The sequence below is a fragment of the Sinocyclocheilus grahami genome, unplaced genomic scaffold, assembly GCF_001515645.1.
Source record: "Sinocyclocheilus grahami isolate Dianchi unplaced genomic scaffold, SAMN03320097.WGS_v1.1 scaffold356.1, whole genome shotgun sequence".
Lineage (NCBI taxonomy): Eukaryota > Metazoa > Chordata > Actinopteri > Cypriniformes > Cyprinidae > Sinocyclocheilus > Sinocyclocheilus grahami.
In genome coordinates this window covers 1349723-1371154 of record NW_015505535.1, presented here as the reverse complement: position 1 = coordinate 1371154, position 21432 = coordinate 1349723, and the positions used below count along the sequence as shown (strand labels likewise).

The following is a 21432-nucleotide window of genomic DNA, read 5'->3' as shown; positions in this document are numbered from 1 at the left end:
TAAGACTTGGCTGACTGTAGCAGAATAACACTCTTTTTCTCTCAGTGCTTTGAACTCTGGTACCCTACAGCTCCGACCACCCCTCTCTGCAACAGCAAGAACTCACACTGAGGTGCCCCTCTCTCTCTCTCTCTCTCTCTCTCTCTCTCTCTATTTCCCTCTCCCCTTTCCTGCTGTGTCGCACTTCTCTTTCTCTTCCCATAAGTCGTACCTCTCTCTGCTCCCTTCTCATTTGTCTTTCACTTTCTCCCACATGTGCTTGTCTGCTTCAGATGTGCTGCTGTACCTTTTGCATTGAAGAAACTTTCTGATGTTTTTTTTCTGTCCTGTTGGGACTGAGAACAGGCGTGCACAGCTTCTTCTGCTGGTAAGAACCACCTGCATCACATCTGTACCATACAAATGTCTTTTATCATAGTTTCATTTAAGAGACTGCCGCATGCGTAAATGTATACTGTATGTATTTCAGGTTGCATCTTTCTAAAAGCTTGTGTAAAAGTGGTTGTGTAACCCACACAGTACTTCCTTGTTGCTTTATGCGTGTAAGCAGTCTATGTTCAGGGTGAAAGTGAATCCACGTGCGTGTGATGGTCACACAGCAGTGTCTGGGGTCTGCAGGTGCGTGTGTTAAAATGTGTCGGGTGGTTTTTAGTTCCGTGTATGTATGTGTGTGTGTGTGTGTGTGTTTCAGAACTGCACATCGTGTTTGGGTTCGGTTGTCATTTCACGAGGCTATTGGAATGATCGTACCCGTTGACCCGCGGTTTAGCCGAGGACACGCCCCTCCCGCACGCACGCACGCACGCACGCCGCTCTGCCTTGTTCTCACTGAGCCTTGTTGTGCTTTCACTTCGTCTCGCTTTGGCGCTGCTTTTTTTTAATGTTATATCGCAAAGTTGTTTACTTTAAGCTTCTGCTTTGACATACAGGTGTTGGCACGGCCACAGACAGAGGCTTCAAACAGTAGGTTTTCGAGAGGGCTGACTAACTGAAAAGACTTCTGCGTCACACGCGCGCACTACGCAGTTGCTATGTATTAGTTGGCACCGTCACTGGATTCAAACGCTGAAAGATTGAACTGGAAAGAGAACTTTCCTGCCTTAAATGCAATTTGAGAAGGTTTAGTGACTTGTTTTTTACGGTTTGGCATGTTGGTATGTTTCTCTTGTTATCTGCTAGAGCTGCAGCGACATCGCGTGGCTCGTTATGTAACAGACGAACCCAGTGACCCCTCGGATTCATTGAGGCTTACTAGGAACTGGTCAATTAAGTTAGTCATGCATCGTTGACTTGAATTAACTCTTAGCTTTGGGTTGGTTTAGTTAGAAACTACAAATATTGAAAGTAACTTGAGCTTATTTAACCAGATATGATATTGATAGATTCATGCTTATATAAGTGTGTGTGTGTGTGTGTGTGTACAGGTTTATACATATGTTTAATATTACATAAAAAATGTACAAACCAATTTAAAGAGTTGACAAGAGTAACAGTTTGATGCTGTGTTGTAATCAGTGAAAACGTTACGGATATGGTTTAAGGATATTAATTATATCAACGAGATTTATTGTTTGTTTGTTAGTTATTGTCTGATATTAGATTTTTTTTCAGTCATTATTGCATGTTTAGTTGTTTTTGTTTATTTTAAGATTTTTTTTTTTTTTTTACTATTTCTATAATCTAGCACTAATATAATGGTGGATTATAGAAAACATTTAATCCTTTGTCTAGAGTTTTTTTTTTTAGAACAAAATTATTTCATGCTTCCAAGTAATGATAGAATTGCTGTGTGCATTTGTGCATAAAATGAAATGTTTATAATCTAATTAGCATCCCAGATGTCTATAATAATAATAATAATATTATATATATATATATATATATATATATATATGTATTAAAAGGAATATTTTTCTTTTTCATATTGTTTATTATAATGTTAAGATTCCTAAATTCACTTGGAGCATACAATTAATTAATTAATTCAGCTATTTCATCGATTATCTAATTATGTATTTATTTAGTTTTTTTTTTTTTTTTATCAAAGTAGATATTTATAAATAGATTTATAAAATCATTTGTTCAATAAATTATGAACTGTATTATTTGCTTACCTGTTTTTGCCGGGAATTCAGTATTGGGCAGACCTAATCTGTATGATTTCGTTTTCATTCTTCAACTGAGATTTAAAAACTAAATTAAAAAAAAATAATAATCAGTTTAACAATTTAGGAAATTTAAAAACAGAAGTGTTTGGGACTAATATTGACAATACATACATCATACATAGAATTTATCACAGACCTTCCTTATTGGGGGAAGTCGTGGCCTAATGGTTAGAGAGTCGGACTCATAACCCAAGGTTACAGGTTCGAGTCTCGTACCGGCAGGGATTGTAGGTGGGGGGAGTGAATGTACAGCGCTCTCTTCCACCTTCAATACCACGACTGAGGTGCCCTTGAGCAAGGCACTGAACCCCCAACTGCTCCCCGGGCGCCGCAGCAAAAAATGGCTGCCCACTGCTCCGGGTGTGTGTTCACTGCTGTGTGTGTGCACTTTGGATGGGTAAATGCAGAGCACTAATTCCGAGTATGGGTCACCATACTTGGCCACATGTCACATCACTTTCACTTTTTTTATGTTGTGTTCTTTTTCCTTCAAGTCTACAAAATGTCCAGAAGATGGCGCCATAAACCAGTTCTTGGCCCTTCTGTTACTAAAAAGATTTTACTGTATCTGAGATCCACACGTTGTTGCCACACATTGTGTTTAAGAAATGAATACAGCTTGTGATGCTTGTGACCTGTAGGGGCATTAAACTGTTAAAGGAGGCTTATTTGGATGTTTGGCATGAATTTCTCTTATCTAGAGAGATAATTGGTGTCTTTCTTTCAGCCTGTGAAGTTGTTGCCTGACCTGCATTCGGCAGTCATGTTTTCCTGTTGGTCTTTTGTGACACGGAACAAATGTACTTTGTTGGATGATGTAATGCCACGCCTCAGTTATATGATACACTGTGTGTGTGTGTGTGTGTGTGTATATAATATGTCATCTCTATGTAATTTTCTGTGAACAGAATTGAATTTTTGAAGTTTTTGTGCAATTTTGTAAAATATTTGTGCTTGAACACATACATTGCTGGAAGTGAAAATACAGTTATAGTTGTTCTGTTGGTTCTGGCATATCCAGGTGGTCAAGAAATCTTTTACTTGACAGTTCTTAGATTATATTTTGCATAAGGAAAATGACCAAAAAAGTACTAATAATAATAAGTTATTTTCATGCACATTTGGTGCTTACATTGCATATTCACTAAAATAATTATTGGCGTACAGAGTCATTACATTTTAATTTGACCTAGTTCATTCTGTGGTCACTTAGAACTAACCATCTGTAGAGTTTTTTGTTTGATGCTTTTATTTATTTATTTATTTTCCACTCAAAATCGTTTGAGATCAAACAGATGATCCCTTGCTATAATGGAGAAAAATTATAATATTATCAAAATTATGAAATACGATTGTAAGTGTACACAATGGTTGCATTAGTTAAGTTGAACTTATTTCCTCCTGATATTAACTATTTCTGTTTTACACGGTATTAAGAATTAAAGGGGAATGAGCTTAATTTATGTGAAAATAATGTCATAAGCTAAAACCTACAATGATCCTCATAGGCTTTACTGTCTTCATGCAAAATGTAATGTCTTATCATATCTCTTTTTAAGGTGAATTAAGGCCTGGACATTTTGCCCATTCGTTATCACATCAGAACTCATTTTGTGCTATTTAACAAATTTACTTTCACAACAAAATTGATATTTTTTTCTATCTGTTTTTTTCTGTTATCTGAGCATCAATGACCGTTTTTGATTAAGTTTAGTGTTTACTGTTGCCCAGCAAATGGTGAAGGGTGTAATTATTTATTTTTTATGTTAATTCAGTGCCACTCTTGTGGAGTCACTCTTTCCTAATGGAGCTGACAGTCCATCAGGAATATGGAAAGGATACATAAAACAGATGAAAATGTTCAATATAAATTTATGGAGTTGTAAGTTTTTACTGGCCTCTAATGAATGACAGGTGACCATGTTGCCAGCTTATTCGGAGCTGCAAAAGACCGTTACTTACCGAACAAGACTTTTCTTTATGGAGTTTTCGTGATTTGTTTCTGATGGCTGTTTTGTCTAGTATCTCACAGACTTGTGTGAGTCACAGTTCGAACCCAACATCTCTCTTTGTGTCTCTCTCAGTGGGAGGCAGGACCATGTGTACTCTACCCCCTCGCAGGAAAGTCAGTTGTTATAACTTCAACCAGCGGGCACTTTTATGGAACTCTGAACCAGTCCGCTGACCTGCGTTGTAAAATATCATACTTTGTCCCTCTTACTTTTTATTTCAGAAGTACAGAGTCAACTTGAAGTTAATTGGATACTATAATGTGTGTGTATGTATGTATGTAATGAAATATGCAATATCTGCTGTATATATAAATAAGTTATATAAAAAATATTAGATGATATTAAATGTTATATTTACACTACTTGATTTTTTTTACAAGATTTTTTGTTCTTTAAAGAAGTCTCTTCTGCTCACCAAGCCTGCATTTATTTGATCCAAAATACAGCAAAAGCAGTAATATTTTGAAATATTTTTACTATTTAAAATAACTGTTTTCTACGTGAATATATTTTAAAATGTAATTTATTCCTGTGATTTCATGCTGAATTTTTAGCATCATTACTCCAGTCACATGATCCTTCAGAAATCATTCTAATATTCTGATTTGCTGCTCAAAAATTATTTCTTCTTATTTTATGTTGAAAACAGCGGTAGGTATTTTTTCATGTTTCTTTGATGAATAGAAAGTTCAGTAGAACAGCGTTTGATCCTAATAGAAATCTTTTGTAACATTATAAATGTCTTTATCATCACTTTTGATCAATTTAAAACATCCTTGCTAAATGAAAGCATTAATTAAAAAAAAATTAAAAAATTAAATTAAACTGACTCCAAGCTTTTGAATGGAATAGTGTAATGTTACAAAAGCTTTTTATTTAAGATAAATGCTGATCTTTCTGTTCATCCATTTAAAACATCCTTGCTAAATGAAAGCATTAATTAAAAAAAAATTAAAAAATTAAATTAAACTGACTCCAAGCTTTTGAATGGAATAGTGTAATGTTACAAAAGCTTTTTATTTAAGATAAATGCTGATCTTTCTGTTCATCCAAGAATTCTGAAAAAATTTACTCAACTGTTTTAAATATTGATAATAATAATAATAATTGTTTTTTGAGCAGCAAATCGGCATATTAGAACGACTTATAAAGGATCATGCGACTAGAGTAATGATGCTGAAAATTCCCCTTTGAAATCACAGAAATAAATTACATTTTAAAATGTATTCAAATAGAAAGCAGTTATTTTAAATAGTTAGTAATATATATATATATATCATATACAATAGTATTTACATGATTTTCTAAAGTACGTTATGGAATCCCATGGTATTACAGTAGTATATTTCCAAAAAAAAAGTGTATTATCATGGCATCATTTTCAAAAAACACAGTAGTACCTCTATTAATAGTCAGTCATTTTTGTGAATATATTGCTGTCAATAATAGTTGTTATCATTGCTGTTTTTGTCAGTTTGGAATTGAGCACATTTTTCTGTAAATCAACAGTTTATTCTTAATTTGAGTATAAAAACATGATGGCTTTGTATTTCAGTGTTTACACTTGAATAAAAGCCATTATTTAGAAAATCCCTCATGCAAGGGTGTGTGTGGCAGTTTTCCTCCAGCTATTTACATGGTCAGTGTGTTCCTACAATATCATTTTGCCGTAATCAGCTTTGAATCACGTTTGTGTATGGAAGGCAAAGAACTATTAGTGCATTTAATCAGTATGATTTAAGCCTCTCGTGCATTTGAAATAACGCACCTGGCTACACTGCATTTCTCTATGTAAAGTTTTACAACCGTTGCAGGAAATATAAAGTGTGTTTGAGGGACTATGCAGTGTGCACAAATGAAAAAGATCCTAAAAATAAAATTGCAATTGCTGCCCTGAAGCTGTAGCCAGCTATGACAATAAAAATGTCAGGGTTGGGTCAGTGTATATTATGTTTCATATCATCTTCCAATAGATTTGGTGTGTCGCTGTTTATTCACAAACTTTCAAATGCACTTAGCCAAAAAAATAATTACATGTTATATATAATTCTGGTACTTTAAAATGAATTCATACAACAACAAAAAAAGGTCTGTATCACGTTTTGGCATATTGTCATAAAAGAAAACGTTCAAGAGACTGAACTTCTCTTTCAGTGTGTTACATTTGCTGCTTTATCACATTATTCTTCCACTCTCTTCATTGCCATTCTCAGATTTGTTTATGTGATAAACAGTTTTACGTTAGATTCTTGTTTTGATTCATTTTATTCTTAAAATTGAAATATGATTAAAATCGAATCAATACATACATTTGGACAAAAAATCCACAGGTTGCTTAAAACATTTTACAGAACAATTAACTATTTGTTTTTAAACAGTTTGTCTAACTGTCCGTTAACTTGCACAGACACAAATTTCTCTTGCTATCCAAATGTTTTGCGTGCCATGAAACAATTTTAATTGGTTTCAAATGGCTATAGAGAAATTTTAACACAAACTCTACACCTTAAATAAAACTAAAGGATATTTGTTCAATTTGTGAGCTTTTTTTCTTTCTTTTTTTTTTGTTTTTGTTTGAGTTTGTCTGAGTTTGCTAATTTCTGGGCACATGTTCAGTAAATTTGTCTATGGTAGACGCGCACACACACACACGTGCAACACACTATTAACCATTATCCAGATTCTGAAGCCCCTCTCACTGTTTTGGGAAACTCTTTTTGTAACATAAACTTGAGTAATATACCAAATCCACTTACAATCATGTGAACAGCATTGCCCAGGTGCACACAAATACTTCCCTGTCCCCTCAATCGCCACACAATGGCATTGTAATCGGGCACGTCATTCATGATTGTGGGAGGGTTTGAGTTGTGAGTCAGACCTGTACCTGCTTAGGGCTGTGAAACTGCATTTGAGACACACAAAAGGAAACGGCCAATTCATACGGGTGATGTGACAGGTGTAAATGTGTGCAGACGTGCCTGTTTATGTGTTAAAGGTGAAGCGGTACTGATGTTCAGCACGAGGTCTTAAGATCCCAGTATCATTTTCTCTCTATTTTAATTCCGCATTTTTTTTCATTATTTGATTTTGAATAAATATCCTCTTTGTGCTAAAACATGGATAAAAGCTCTTTTTATATCTGGAGAAACTTGTTTGTGGGATGAATGAAATGCAGGCGTTTTCATTGATTCATTTCTCTCATTCACCAGAAGGACAATGATGTGACACTCCTCCATGACTGATAAAGCTAGCAGCTCAGCCTATGAGTTTACCATAGTGTTAACATCCTAAAGAAAAGCTCTTGATTACCTAGAACAAGATAGCGTGCAACATTTTTGATTGCTAAAGGGTCATAGGATTCTGTAAGGGCATGTTTTGCATGACACATGACATTGTCAACTTTCATTGAAAGTGAATGTTGTTCAACTGCTGCAAAGTTTTTTTTAGAGGGTTTTGTAAGAAGTATGCTAGAATAATCTGTACCATCTGTGACGTATAGATTATAATCTCGTTTACATCCAGTAGTCCTTTAAAACATTTTTTAGTAATACTTTATTTTAAGGTGTCCTTGTTACACATGTTTCATGTACTTACTATTATAATAACAATAAATTATGCATAATTGCATGCAAGTAACACAAGCCAAATCCTAACCCTAACCATATAGTAAGCACATGTAGTTAATTAATATTTCTCAGTACTTAAATGTATAATTGCACTGTAACAAGGACACCTTAAAATAGTGTAACCCATTTTTTTTGTAACTACATTTAAGATTTCACTTGTTATCATTAAATAAATTAGTTAACATGAACTAGCAATGAACAGTACTGTAAGTCTTTATTAATCTTTGTTAATTTGAACATTTATTAAAATGTATTAACATTAAAACAGTAAATAATTGTATTTCTATTAACTAGAATTAGCCAATTTTAATACATGCTTTAAAAAATATTGTTAGTTTGTTAGATAATACATTTGTGGCTTTTAATGATGAGACCTTTTTTGTAATCAGGCTCTCAAAAAGTATATAACAATTTGGATATAGATTTATCGGCCAACATATCGGTTATCGGCTTTCAAAAATAAAGAATAATCGGTTATCGGTATCGGCCAAAATTTTCATATCGGTGCATCCCTATTATCTAATGTTAACAAATGAGACCTTATTACAAAGTGTTTGTCTTTTTTCAGTTGCAAGTCTTGTCAGTTTCTGACATCACCTGCAGACCGTTGTCTTAAAATATTTGTAAGAACATAAACTCTGATATCTAGATAATCTGGTTTGTTGCAGTTCTGAATAGGAGAGGTGGCAGTCTTGTTCCTGATGAGGCCAATAAATTATGAATTAGAAAGGCGTTGGGGTTTGTGCCGCTTGATGTCTTTCTAGAGCGGGACACTATCTTCCCTCCTGACAGATCAAAACAAATTAGGGCATAAATGGCTGGGCTTTTAATTGTTTTGAAATTTTACGATCAGCCCATGTCATCGGTGATGTATGCAAGACCAAATATGTCTGTAACCAGTCAATCAGTGCAATTTTTCTCTCTTTTTGTGCCAGAAATGTTCATAATAATTGTTTGAGGCCAGTCTCCCGACAGTCTCACCTCATTGTCCTTGGGCCGGACAGCATGTGTGTGTTCCGGTGGCATTGCAGTGGGTGGAGGAACTAGAATGAGCTCATGTGGTTGAAAATCCCACATTGATAAATCATGGACTAACCCCCACGCATGCACACACACACCCAACCACACATTATTTCAACCCAGGGGAGATGCTGTCTCATAGTCACCAAAACGCACACATACACACCGTCTATCACTCCAGATTGCAAACTGAACATTCCTCGTCATTGGCGATTGATCATGCTGTCCAAAGTGAACGGGATGATATTTCCTACACACATATGAAAATTAGTTTCACAGAAGCTTTGTGGGTGCCACAGATGACCTCACCGATAGTCTGAAGTGATCGTCCAAGCCTGATCTAGGGCTTAAGTAACATAAGAGAATAGCATAATGAAATCAGATCAAAGTCATTTAAAAAATCTTATGAAGGGATTGTTTGTTGATGAAATTGGTTGATATAATTCAAGGAATTGTATCTAATATATTAATTTTTTATTTATTCATTTTTACATACCTTTATGTATTTTTAGTGTGTGTGTGTGTGTGTGTGAGAGAGAGAGAGAGAGAGAGTGTATACACTGGAAACATTTTTAGAAAATGCTGAAACTCAGAAATTGCTAATAATTTTCACCAACAGGTACAAAGAAATAGGAAGTAAAAAAGGAAGTAAAACACTGAATTAAAAGTGAAATGTTGAAGTAAAAAAGTGAAATATGATGTATGAGAATTTGTTTTGGACAACATAATCCATCTTTGTTTTATTTACAACTTTGAAAAAAAAAAGTGTGTTCTGAATTATATACACACACACACACACACACACATGCATACACACACGCATGCGCGCGCCGCACACACACATAAATATATATATGTGTATACGCGTGTGTGTGTGTGTTTGATAATATTAAATAATGTAAATGTAAATAATTAATACATGACTCCTGAAATACAACAGATTGATGCTTTGTTAGTTATTATGTATAATCTATATTTTCTATGATCAACATAATTCATATTTTCATATTTTAGCAGACTGATCCAGTTATAGTAAATATGTAATAAGTAAATAAAATAAGATTTAAATATATATATATATTTTTACCTATAGGTATAAAAATTGTTTGTTGTTTTGTACTGTTTTATAGGACAGCCAAGTGTGGACAGGAAAGCAGGGGTGTGAGAGGGGGAGTGGGAATGGGACATGACCCAAGTCTGACTCAAACCTGGGTCACTGAGCCAACAACTCTTATGCATGAGCATGTGCACCACAAATATGACCTTAAATAATGTTTTTAATTTGAATAAAACAGGTATGTTAAGCATTATATAATGCTAATTTGTAAATGACATGTTTGTTTTTCTTATTATTATAATTGTCCTGTAAAAGAAATTAGAAATTGCACATGTGGTCAGGCATTTTCTTCTCCTGTTTCCTTCGTGATTAAAAACAAACATTAGGGGGGAAAAGTCTGGTGGGCTTAATACAGAAAATGATCCGCAGATTAGTAATAATTCATCACTTTCATTTTTCATAGCCAAACATCGGTTGAGCCCAGCAGTTAGAGAACAGCCGGTTGCCAGTTCACAGATCATAAGGGAGGGTTCCCAGACCCCAGGTCCTTCCCTCCCATGTGGCGTAGTTGGCTGCATCTTTCCTCTGTTTGAGTGTGTGTACACTTTACTAGTGATCTCGTCTGTCTTTATTGCATGGCCCCGGTTTCTGTGGGCCGCCACAAGAATGTCCGCTATTTTCTTTCCATTATCCCATGGCTTAGGCCTCTGGACCGGTGTTTGGTGCAGACGGGCTATTGTGGGGAAAAAAAGACAAGTATTAGGCCATTTTATAGACTTCACAGCTGTTGACATAATTCAACAGTGTGTTTTTTTTCCGCTGTGGAACATCAGGGAGGGTAAACGGCTCCCTGTGTGGAGGCTGTTATCCGTACACCCCTCTTTTTTCCTCACATCTTCTCTCATTCACTCCCCTTTTATTCACTCATCTCCTCCTCTTCCCCTCCTCTTGTCTTGTTATTGCTAGACGATTACGAACTCCCACTCAAATTAAGAGCCCGATTCTCAATTTCTCAGTCTAATTTAATCTGTTACCTATAAATGTGCGGCGGAACTTAGTTTTACACCCCATTCAGAATCACAACATAGTTGATGTGACATTTTATAATTCTTTTCTTGCCGGTCAGGTGGGAAACATTTATTTAGACATGCATTTTATTTAGAATACATACTTTTTAAAAATATATTCTTTGAGAATATGATTAAATATACTTGATAAACAAGATAAATATACTTTTTTTTAATTATTATTGTGTAAGATGATTTGCAGTGTTGCTATACTTCATATTTATTAAAAAAAAAAATTTATTTTTTTATTTTCTAATTATTATGCATGCTGTTTTATGTCATATTTTCAGATATGCTCATTTATTACACCACAGACTGCAAAAAGCTAAAAAGATGAAACAGTTGGTGAGAATTACAATATATTTGTATATTTTGTGAGGTGCAAAAGTCCACTTGTGAAAATGCTTGTAATTAGCTTTTTTATATAAATTTTTTTTTTGTATCTTTCTTTCTTTTCTTTTTTTTTTTTACCAGTTATATAATTTTTTATTTTATTTTTTTCAATTAAAACCCTGATCAGTGTAGCAATAGTAAAAAGTTTACATGAATTGAAAGTTTGCGTAAATCCTGAGGATCATCAGTGGAAGCAAGAACATCTGATCTATTGGACAAATAGGCTAATCACATGATCAAAGTCACAACGTACTTGATTACTAGCCTAGAAATGACAATATGTTGATATATAAGCAAATTTATTCTCCATTTTGTCATGAAATCTTTCAAAATTCTAAAACTTTTAAAACAGTTTCTAGAACCCACTGTATATAAATTTGAACCTCAGGTTTTTGATAATGAAACAAGTTTTTCATCAACTACCTTTAAACAGTGAAAATCTCTTTACGTTAAGAAGTTTTAAAGCATAAAGATATATATTATTACAGTTTATGCATTAAGTAAACACTCATATCTTCTATTCACAAACCTCAGAGCCAGAAAAAACAAGCCTAGAAATGACAATATGTTGATATATAAGCAAATTTATTCTCCATTTTGTCATGAAATCTTTCAAAATTCTAAAACTTTTAAAACAGTTTCTAGAACCCACTGTATATAAATTTGAACCTCAGGTTTTTGATAATGAAACAAGTTTTTCATCAACTACCTTTAAACAGTGAAAGCATCTACTCTTTACGTTAAGAAGTTTTAAAGCATAAAGATATATATTATTACAGTTTATGCATTAAGTAAACACTCATATCTTCTATTCACAAACCTCAGAGCCAGAAAAAACTAATCTTTCATTTAATACATGCTGTTCTATTTGTTTATCTGCCCACTATATCTTGTTTCTACACAGTGGGCATTTCAAGACAATGAGACATCTGAACGTGAAGCTGAAAAGAACACCAGGTCAGAGGTGAACACATCTATAATGCACACAATACTGTCAGAAACGCTCAACATTTCTTACATTCACTCACCTAAATTTCTTTTGGGAGCTGCTTCACATTTACAGGGGCTGTAGGCGAAATCACCCAAGTCATACTGTACATTTAAAAAAGAAAGTGAAATCGTCATTGTTAACCAATTACAACATATTCCCCGTGGTCCCAATGGTTCCAATGGTCCGTTGCGACAAATCTTCTCTAATGCAGAAACTACACCTCAGAATCACTCGCATCGTTGTGTAATCCTCAAAAACACATTAGTTTTGAGGAAGCTCTCGCCTTTGCTCAATATCAGGAGTACTCTTGACTCATTAAAGCCTATTGGCAAACCCTGGAAAAGGAGTGACAGTTTGGTATGATTACTTAGATGATTCAGACTCCTAGAAGCATTCCTGACACGAGAGGATAATGCCCGCCGGTGATAGTGCCGTTATCAAAGGATCTGTATCTCTGGCCTGGTGTAGTTCTAATGGTTTTGCCCTACTTTGTACCGGAAGTCAGGTCCCCACCCTGTTGCAGAAGGCCTTTTCAGTGTTCAATTGCATAATCCTTCTCGGGCTTGTTTGTAGGATGTGCGTCAGCAAGCACTCCTTTCTTACACCCTGTTAAACAACCAATCATTCATAAACTCAAATCTCCAAGGGCCATGTTTGTTTACACAATGAAAAGGCCGGTGGTGTCGTGTGTGTATGTGTGTACAAGTAGAAGCATGTGAATAGCGTGTAGGAGAACGTATCGTCAGTTCAAATGTGCTCTTCCTGATTTGTCGGGACAGGCTGGATGTTGGTCATCAGCTGTGCGTGTGAAGATGTGTTGAAACAAGCTTAGGATTTATCATCACAATTCCGTTCTTTCCTTCATGTGCTAAGTCATACTGATCCTTGCAACTTGCTCATGGGGTTTTTTCCGGCCTCCTTTTGGGAAGAAACACGGCAGAATAAAAACAAGCATGGCCTGCTGCAGCTGCGCTCATATAAAAGATGAGAATTTGACCATCACTGCGGTGCACGTGTTAGAGTTTTTGAAAGTTTTATATGGCGGTGACCCCATTTTATACAGTAATTTGTACTGTAGAAGAAATATTCATTGTGATGTTGTAAAGAAAAGAATAGTAAATCATTGTTTCCAAAATTACGTAACTGTCTTTTATAATGCAAATTGCTAAATTATTATCCAGAAAATAATTGCTTTTAATTAAGTTGACATCATGTCTGAGACTTTCACAAAACTATATGGTGATCCTGTTAAAGGCTAGTTTATATAAAAAATAGTTATGTTAATTACATTCAATATTATTTATTATTATCTTAAATGTGCGCATCAGCTTTTGTAAATACAATTTTTAACAGCATGTCTGAGATGAACAGTTTTCACACTATATGCTGAATTTTTTTTCCTTTCTGTTAAAAGCTAGTTCATGTCAAAATAGTTATGTTAGTTACATAAATATACAGTATTTCTTTATTAGTATTACTATTTTGTATATTATTATTTATTCCACTTTAGTTAAAAGCGTCTGCTAAATGATTAAATGTAAATGTATTATTATTATAAATGCACACATTGATTTTTTAAAAAAATTACATATCTGAGATAACGCATCTGAGATGAACAGTTTTCACAAAATAATACACTGATATGTTTTCCTTCCTGTTAGTGTTCTCATCAACCTAAAGTACATTTTGTAATTTATTTGCAAATTTTTATATATTTATTAAAAAAAATTCCCGGCTACCTAGCACCTCTTTGTTGGCTGTCAATTCTATAAAAAAAATTAAAAATGAATGCAAATAACCCTACCTCAAAGTATCATACAAATACTCTGTTGTGTAAATGTGGTAATCATTCAGTAACACCTTAAAAGTAGATCATGTGCATGAAAAGGAAGAAATCTATTGTGCAGAAATAACAACAGCCTTCCTTGTGTGTTATGAAATTTTAATTTTTAAAATTGTTGCATGTAATGTCGACAAAGGTTTCACAGGAAACTGAGTTAACAGTATCCCTGTGTTGATCAAGGCCATTCATTCATGACTTAGTGAACTAGATAAGGTAATGAGAGCTTCATCTCTAATTAAGGTCACGGGGTCACTCTCCTCCCACTCTCACCATGCTTATCTCCTTATATGGAGCAACAGTTGGCTGGTGACACATCATTTCTGTATTTGTGATATGAATGGATTGCAGAGAAGCAGTGAGTATGTGTGTTCCTGTGCTTTTTTATTGTGTGTGTGTGTGTGTGTGTGTGTGTGTGTGTAATGGAAAGTTCTCTGATGCTCATTCATGCTTCTTTGCCTTTTTGTCAGAGTGTGTTTGGCACAGGTGCAGGACTCACCCTTATTAACGGCCGTTTCTTCCCCAGAGTTTCTGTCCTCTTTTGATCCGGGGCTCGTTTCTGCCCCCTGGGTTTCCAATTATCACCTCCCTCCATTTTCTCTCCCACTCATTTGTTACAAGGGTCAATGATGTGACGCTCACATTTTGTCTCAGTCTAATAAGATATTCAAATGCAATTCATACAAAACTATGACTTGAATACACCAAAGTCTATGATGTGACATGTTTTTAATTTCTGGATTAAATGTTGTTTGTTGTCTGAATATGAATTATGAAACATTGGTTACACTTTCTGTTAAGGTGTCCTTGTTACAGTGTAATTATACATTTAAGTACTGAGTAATATAAATTAACTACATGTACTTTCTATATGGTTAGGGTTCGGCTTAGGGTTACTTGCATGTAATTATGCATAATTTATTGTTATTATAATAGTAAGTACATGAAACGTGTAACAAGGACACCTTCAAATAAAGTGTTACCAAAACATTTAATATAAATATGCAATATTATTGAAAAACTTTAGTTGGTAACATGCAAAGAGGACCCCTATAAACCCTCATCACTTTGATTATTAAACATTAATTTTCTAAAAATATTTTATAAATGTTTAAAGGACATGTATTTAATGTGCAAGCATTTTAGTGCAAAGTATTTTAGTACTTAGTTAATACTTATACTACATTTTTAGAATTATTAATTTTCAGAGAAAAGAGTATGATTTTTTAAAAATTAGTATGAAGCCAACATAACAAATATTGCAGTTTAAATCATCAGAACATTTTGATTAGTAGTAAGTGAGATCAAAAGGTAAAAGAAGGGATAGATAATGAAAAAAAGGTTGCTTATTTAAAAAATAGAAATTACATTTGGAAATAATATTAATTGGTAATATTAATCTTATAATGTATTTAGGGACTTATGCCTTTATAAACCCATGTGTTTTTTTCTTCTGTGTAAAACGAGTTATTTACAACAAAAAGTCTACTGCTCTTTTTCAAAAAATGAAAGTGAATGGTAACCACAACTGTCAAGCAAGATTTTGTTAAGCAAGATTCTAATATTAATATTAATAGCAGCAGCTTCATTGACTTTATCAGACTTGGAAAATTTGAAATGCTTTGGAGCTTCACAGCCCCTAGTTCCCATTCACGTTTTGTTGGTATACAGTCCTTTTCATTTTAAGTTTTGTATTAATGTAGAATAGACATCAGTCATCATACTTAATCTGTTTTTGTCTCACAGTGTCGTCACATGTGATGCTACCGGCTCATGAGTGTGAGACTCCGACAAACCACCCTACACTGAACAGATCTGGACTGCAGAAGAGTCACATAGCTGGAGGCAAGGAAATCTGACCATTTGAGTTTACATAGTCAATCCCACAAAATTAGTGACTTACAAATAGTGCGTGATCTTAAATATTTCTTTATTTTAAGTTGACCAGACCACACAAAACGTCCAAAAAAAAGCTGCAGAATCTGTCTGGGCCTGCTTATAACTGTTTTATGTTATTAATATTGAGGTCTTTTTTTCTGAATGATAAGTGCGCGTGGTGGGGAAAGAACCTGTCAATGTTTGTGAATTTCCCTGCTGCTGCTTACTAGCGGTTTCACACTTCACACACCAGACATGTGGTTTAGCATTTTTTTACTGTGAGTAGTACAGCCTGTTCTTTAAAACACACGCTCCTCCAATTGCACACGCATATGCATGACCTGATGAGGAAGTGATTCTATTGACAAGGCAAAGATGGTACAGACTGATCTAGAAATGTTTGTACCATCTTCCTGCCACTCACCTCATCTATTATTTGCGTATGCAGGCATTATGTGGCTTTAAAGTTCAGGGTAATGTAAGGTGTCCTGTTATCAATTCCTACTCACTGCAACTTTATATATTAAAAATCTATATTTTTAAAGCTAAAATAATGCCCCGCCCCAAACTCAGACCATTGGTTGAGCCAATTAACCCAAATAGTTTCGAGGGAATAACTGAACCACAAGTTTTTAACCTTTGCAAATCAATGATTGGCTGATTATAACCCCACTTAGGTCTGTCTTCAGCCCGAATGTAGAGAAGAGTTTATTTATTTTCTTCACATGACTTCAAATAAACTTTTCAGGGGTCATCATCAAGAAGCTTTCTTAGAAAATTCTGGGGAAGGTTTGATTACGGAGAAAAACAGCACTTTGCTTGCTAATGTAAGAAGAAATAATGAGAAGCCTCCAGTAAATGATGCTCTTGAGCTATTTTTCCACTCAGAAATGGGAAATGCACTCGAATATCTGTGAGATAATCACCTCACATCTGACCACACGTCATGTGCAAAAGACTTTCTTCAGAAATGTTTAACAACTTCTAGAAATGCAAAAGGAGCAGCTATGACCTTCTGCTTGTCGAGAAAATAACTGAGATATTGTTGCAATTTATTAACAGTAAAAAGTATCATATTCAGGAGCATGCGTGCATAAGAGTGTGTGTGTGTGTGTGTGTGTGTATATATAATCTTGAATTCATAGAAATAGCAAGTTCCAAATACAAAGACTGACCAGTGAGGTCTTCGTTTCCAGTTTTAATGAGCTTGTAACACACTCATTGTAAACGTCAGCATATTGTACTGTAAAAAACATTGTCCTTGTCAGGGCTTTGGTGCAGAAGTTGGCACATGTTTGCCCACTACTGTAATGCTTGTGGGGATGCAGGTTTGAGTCTGGTTATATTCCAGTCTGCTTCTCTATCCCTCATTTTTTTCCATTTTCATTTATTTATTTAAAAAAAAAAATGTTTGTACCGTCCTGTCTAACAAAGGCAAAAATAGCTTAATAGACCAAATAAAACAGAAAGGTGAAGGTAAGGTGAAGTGAAGTGAAGTATGTAACTTTTCAAACATGTTTCAAACACAACTTGCACAATTGGTGGCTGACTAAATACTTTTTTGCCCCACTGTATGTCTGCCATTGGTCAGCCAAACTGGTAGTTTTGGCCCCAGCCTCACATCATTGGTTAAAATGGCCCATTCGATCCATTCAAACAGATTGCAGTTCTGTTTGCTGACTGCTAGTGTAGAAATTCACTTTTTTTAAAATAAAATATATTTTTAACATACATTTTGAGATATTTATCAAATACTTTTTCAATTCAGTTTGAAGTTGTCAAATTATTAAATAGTAAATTCCATAATGGACAATTATCAGTTTTCCTGTTTCGTAGCTCCAATAAAAATTTTTTTTTTTACTGGATGTTTTTTTTTTGTGTGTGAGTAAAACACTCAGTGTGACTTTTTTCAAACTAAAAGAGGATGAGCATTTGATACACTTTGAGATTAACACACAAAATTGTGTACATTCATATTATGTTAATACATTGACATTAATACAAAGAATAATGTAGATATTAATATTATAAATTCAAAGTAATTTCAGTATAAAGCATGTGCTTTCCTACATTTTCTATTGTTTTATACCATTCACCTCCAAAAATCTTTGGATTTTTGGATCTTTTGGATCTTCTCCATTCTGAGTCTGCATCTAACCTGTGTTAGTTTCATTTCAGTAAAGCAAACCGAGAGTGAAGGCGGCAGTATGGGTCTCAAAACACCTGGCCGTGCCAGACTGTCTTGCCAGGCTGCGCCCAGTCCCAGGAGACTGACGATGTCATAATTCTTGTTCTTAGCACCTTCATTGGCAGGAAGGTCATTAACGACACATTCATGTGTGTGTTTTTACCCTCAGGGCTTTCTACGGTGAAGGGGGTAGGACTCGTGCCGCACACATATACACAATCACGTGTTCCTGTCCGTTCAAAGGTGAGTATTCTCAGGGCAAGGGTTACTTACTTCAACACATACACACCCATCCATGTTGGCGGCGGTTTATCAGGGAAAGTGGAGCTCTCCTCTCCTGCAGAGCTCATCTGTTCCTGTGCCACCCTGCAAACTCCCTGTAGACATTAGTGGGCTTTCCACACTCCCCACCCAAGGGGCAGGTGGAACACACACATTCGCACTAACCAAACACCTCCTACTGCGTGGCATTGAATAGGACAGCTGCCCAGGAGGTTATGGCCAACTGCTTTATGTGTAATGCAGCCACCATCAAAGCCAGTTGTTTTGAAGAGACAGGATGTGAGGCAGGATGTCCAGATTAAATAACAGACCTATTAATGTCAGCCTGACAACAGCGCAAGAGAGGAGAAAACCCTTCAGAACTTTAGCTGTCATAATTCGATACACCAACGGAACAATGCTTTTTGATTTCAGATCAAATAATCCTGAAGTCATGCGGTTCTGTGAAGAATTCATTGGCTTTTTATGCACAGTCATATATATACAATGTCAGTGTTCATGTGCGGCGTGTGTTCACAGGGTGTATGGTGTGGGAACAGAGATAGGGGAGGTCCCTGCGTTGTTCACGGCCCGGGCGGGCGGGTTGTCAGGGACGGGCCCGGGTGATGAAGCCTGTGAGGAGTTTGCAGAGCTGTTCCACTCAACAATGGTAAGAATCGTCAGGTGGGTCATATCACATTCATTCATTCATCCCTCCCTCTCTCTCACCTTTCCTGTTGACCTACTTATTCTCTTGCTATCTTTTATTTCAGTACTCTTTTTATTCCTCTTTTCTATCCTGCATTCAATCCACAACCACACCCCCACGTTTCACATGATGCCTGTTTCTTGTTCTCCTTTCTCGAAAACCTCTTATTAGAGGGAATTGCTAAGACAAGAATCGCTGTTAGCACTTGCTTATGATTAGGAATTTGAACAAACTCCTAACACTAAGTATTAAACTTAGGCTGAATGAATGAAACCTCAAATATATCACAATCCCATAAAACTCCAGGAAGGGTTGGTGGCTTTTTGCCTATCATTACTAAGGAGACATATCACATGATTTATTCCTCTGATTAATCTGCAACCAATAGGCCCATCACTATGGCAACTGTGATAATGACTAAGAGGAGTTTAACCACAATAGCTTCATCCAATCGTAAACACAGCCAACTGTTCTGGAGACTGGTGTCCAACAATCTGACTTCACACTTTTTTTTCGAAAACTCCTCAATGTGTAAGTCATCCTGCACTGGAGAGGTGCAGGAGAAGCCAAAAAATAAAAAATCTATGTAGACTTACGCTTTAGTAGCAACCTGATCCTTACCACCCTAACAATGGAATAGCAACTTGCTAACCATTCTGAACACACTACAAATGGCATAACAACAATTACTATCAACAACCAGTGTAGATTACTTTTCGAATTGTAGTCCGTTACTGATTCCAAATGACATGACAAAAAATCTAGTTAGTAATGTAATCCGTTACTACTTTCTATACTTTTAGATTACTTTTGACCTAACTCGTTTATCACATTGATTTAAATAGGATAATCTTGTGCCATATTAATATAGAAATACAAAGCATAAGAAAATATATTCCATTTATTGTTATTAATAACATTACGTGCATTAAATATTATATTATATTACATCAAGGTCTCCCAAACTGGTATTTGGGAAGGAACTGCAGGGGGCTTATGAGTTTAATGAAAAGCTAATAATTAATTAAATTAAAAAAAATGTTCAATTGAAATAAGTCATTTTTGTAAATTTGTAAATTTTTTATGTTTGAAAGACAAAAGCCTTCCAAAGACACATTTAACCTACAGAGTGATAATTCAAAATAAAATGAATGTGTTCATTATCAGTTGTATAATGTATTCATTATTCATCAATCAGTAGTAGATGCAATATTGAAACACTTCTTAAACCTGAATGATTTCTGTAAATCCTGTGGTCAAATGCTGTGTGTCCAACTGACTAATGACCAGTCTTTATGTGAATGTCCACAAAACTGGAAGACCTTCTGAGTCTATGTAAGCTGTAGGCTATTTTAAAAAGGAACATTTAAAAGATGAAAAAGACGAATAAGGGAGAATCAGTAAATTATGAATAATTTATTGCTATTGTGTAAATATGGAATCATGTAATCCAAGATGCAATATTGAAACACTTCTTAAACCTGAATGATTTCTGTAAATCCTGTGGTCAAATGCTGTGTGTCCAACTGACTAATGACCAGTCTTTATGTGAATGTCCACAAAACTGGAAGACCTTCTGAGTCTATGTAAGCTGTAGGCTATTTTAAAAAGGAACATTTAAAAGATGAAAAAGACGAATAAAAAAGTAAAAAAGTAATCGAAAGCAATGGCACAACAACATGCTATCCATTCAGAACACCATAGAAATGGCAAAACAACTTACAAAAAACATTCAGAACACCCTAGAAATGGCATAGCAGCATGCTAATCCCTAGCATGGTAGCAATGGCACAGCAACATGTTAACCATTCAGAACAACCTAGCAATGGCATAGCAAATAGATTGCTAATAACCATTTAGAATGCCCTAGTAATAGGATAGCAACTTGATAACCATTCAGTACGCACTAGTAATGGCATAACAACTGCTGACCATTCAGAACTGCCATGGAAATGGCATAGCAATTCAGAATACTTTAATAACTGCATAGCATCACCCTGACAATCATCCTGGCAGTATGGTGCTGGGTTTTGCATGGGCAGTATTTCCTCAGAAGTGTTTTGCACCCATCTTAAAACATTCTCTTGAAGCAGCCAATAAAAAGATCTTTGAACAGTTCATGTGCATGTTCTGGCATATGTTATGACAGATGTAGTTCTTTCTCAACAGTTTTTTCGTGTGAATAGGATGTTTCTGGTCATGCCAGACTTACGGGGAAC

The 21432-nt window shown here is 35.2% G+C and overlaps 1 protein-coding gene across 1 annotated transcript in view; it reads left to right on the top strand.

The window, feature by feature from the left end:
• LOC107548878 (vacuole membrane protein 1-like) overlaps nucleotides 1–21432 on the top strand; it is a 68210-nt gene continuing 46778 nt past the window's right edge. Inside the window, exons 1-3 of the mRNA XM_016229720.1 lie at nucleotides 1–112; nucleotides 273–367; nucleotides 18413–19188. Coding sequence (XP_016085206.1) covers nucleotides 18815–19188 — 374 coding nt within the window. The 5' untranslated portion in view covers nucleotides 1–112; nucleotides 273–367; nucleotides 18413–18814. The remainder of the gene's footprint in view (nucleotides 113–272; nucleotides 368–18412; nucleotides 19189–21432) is intronic.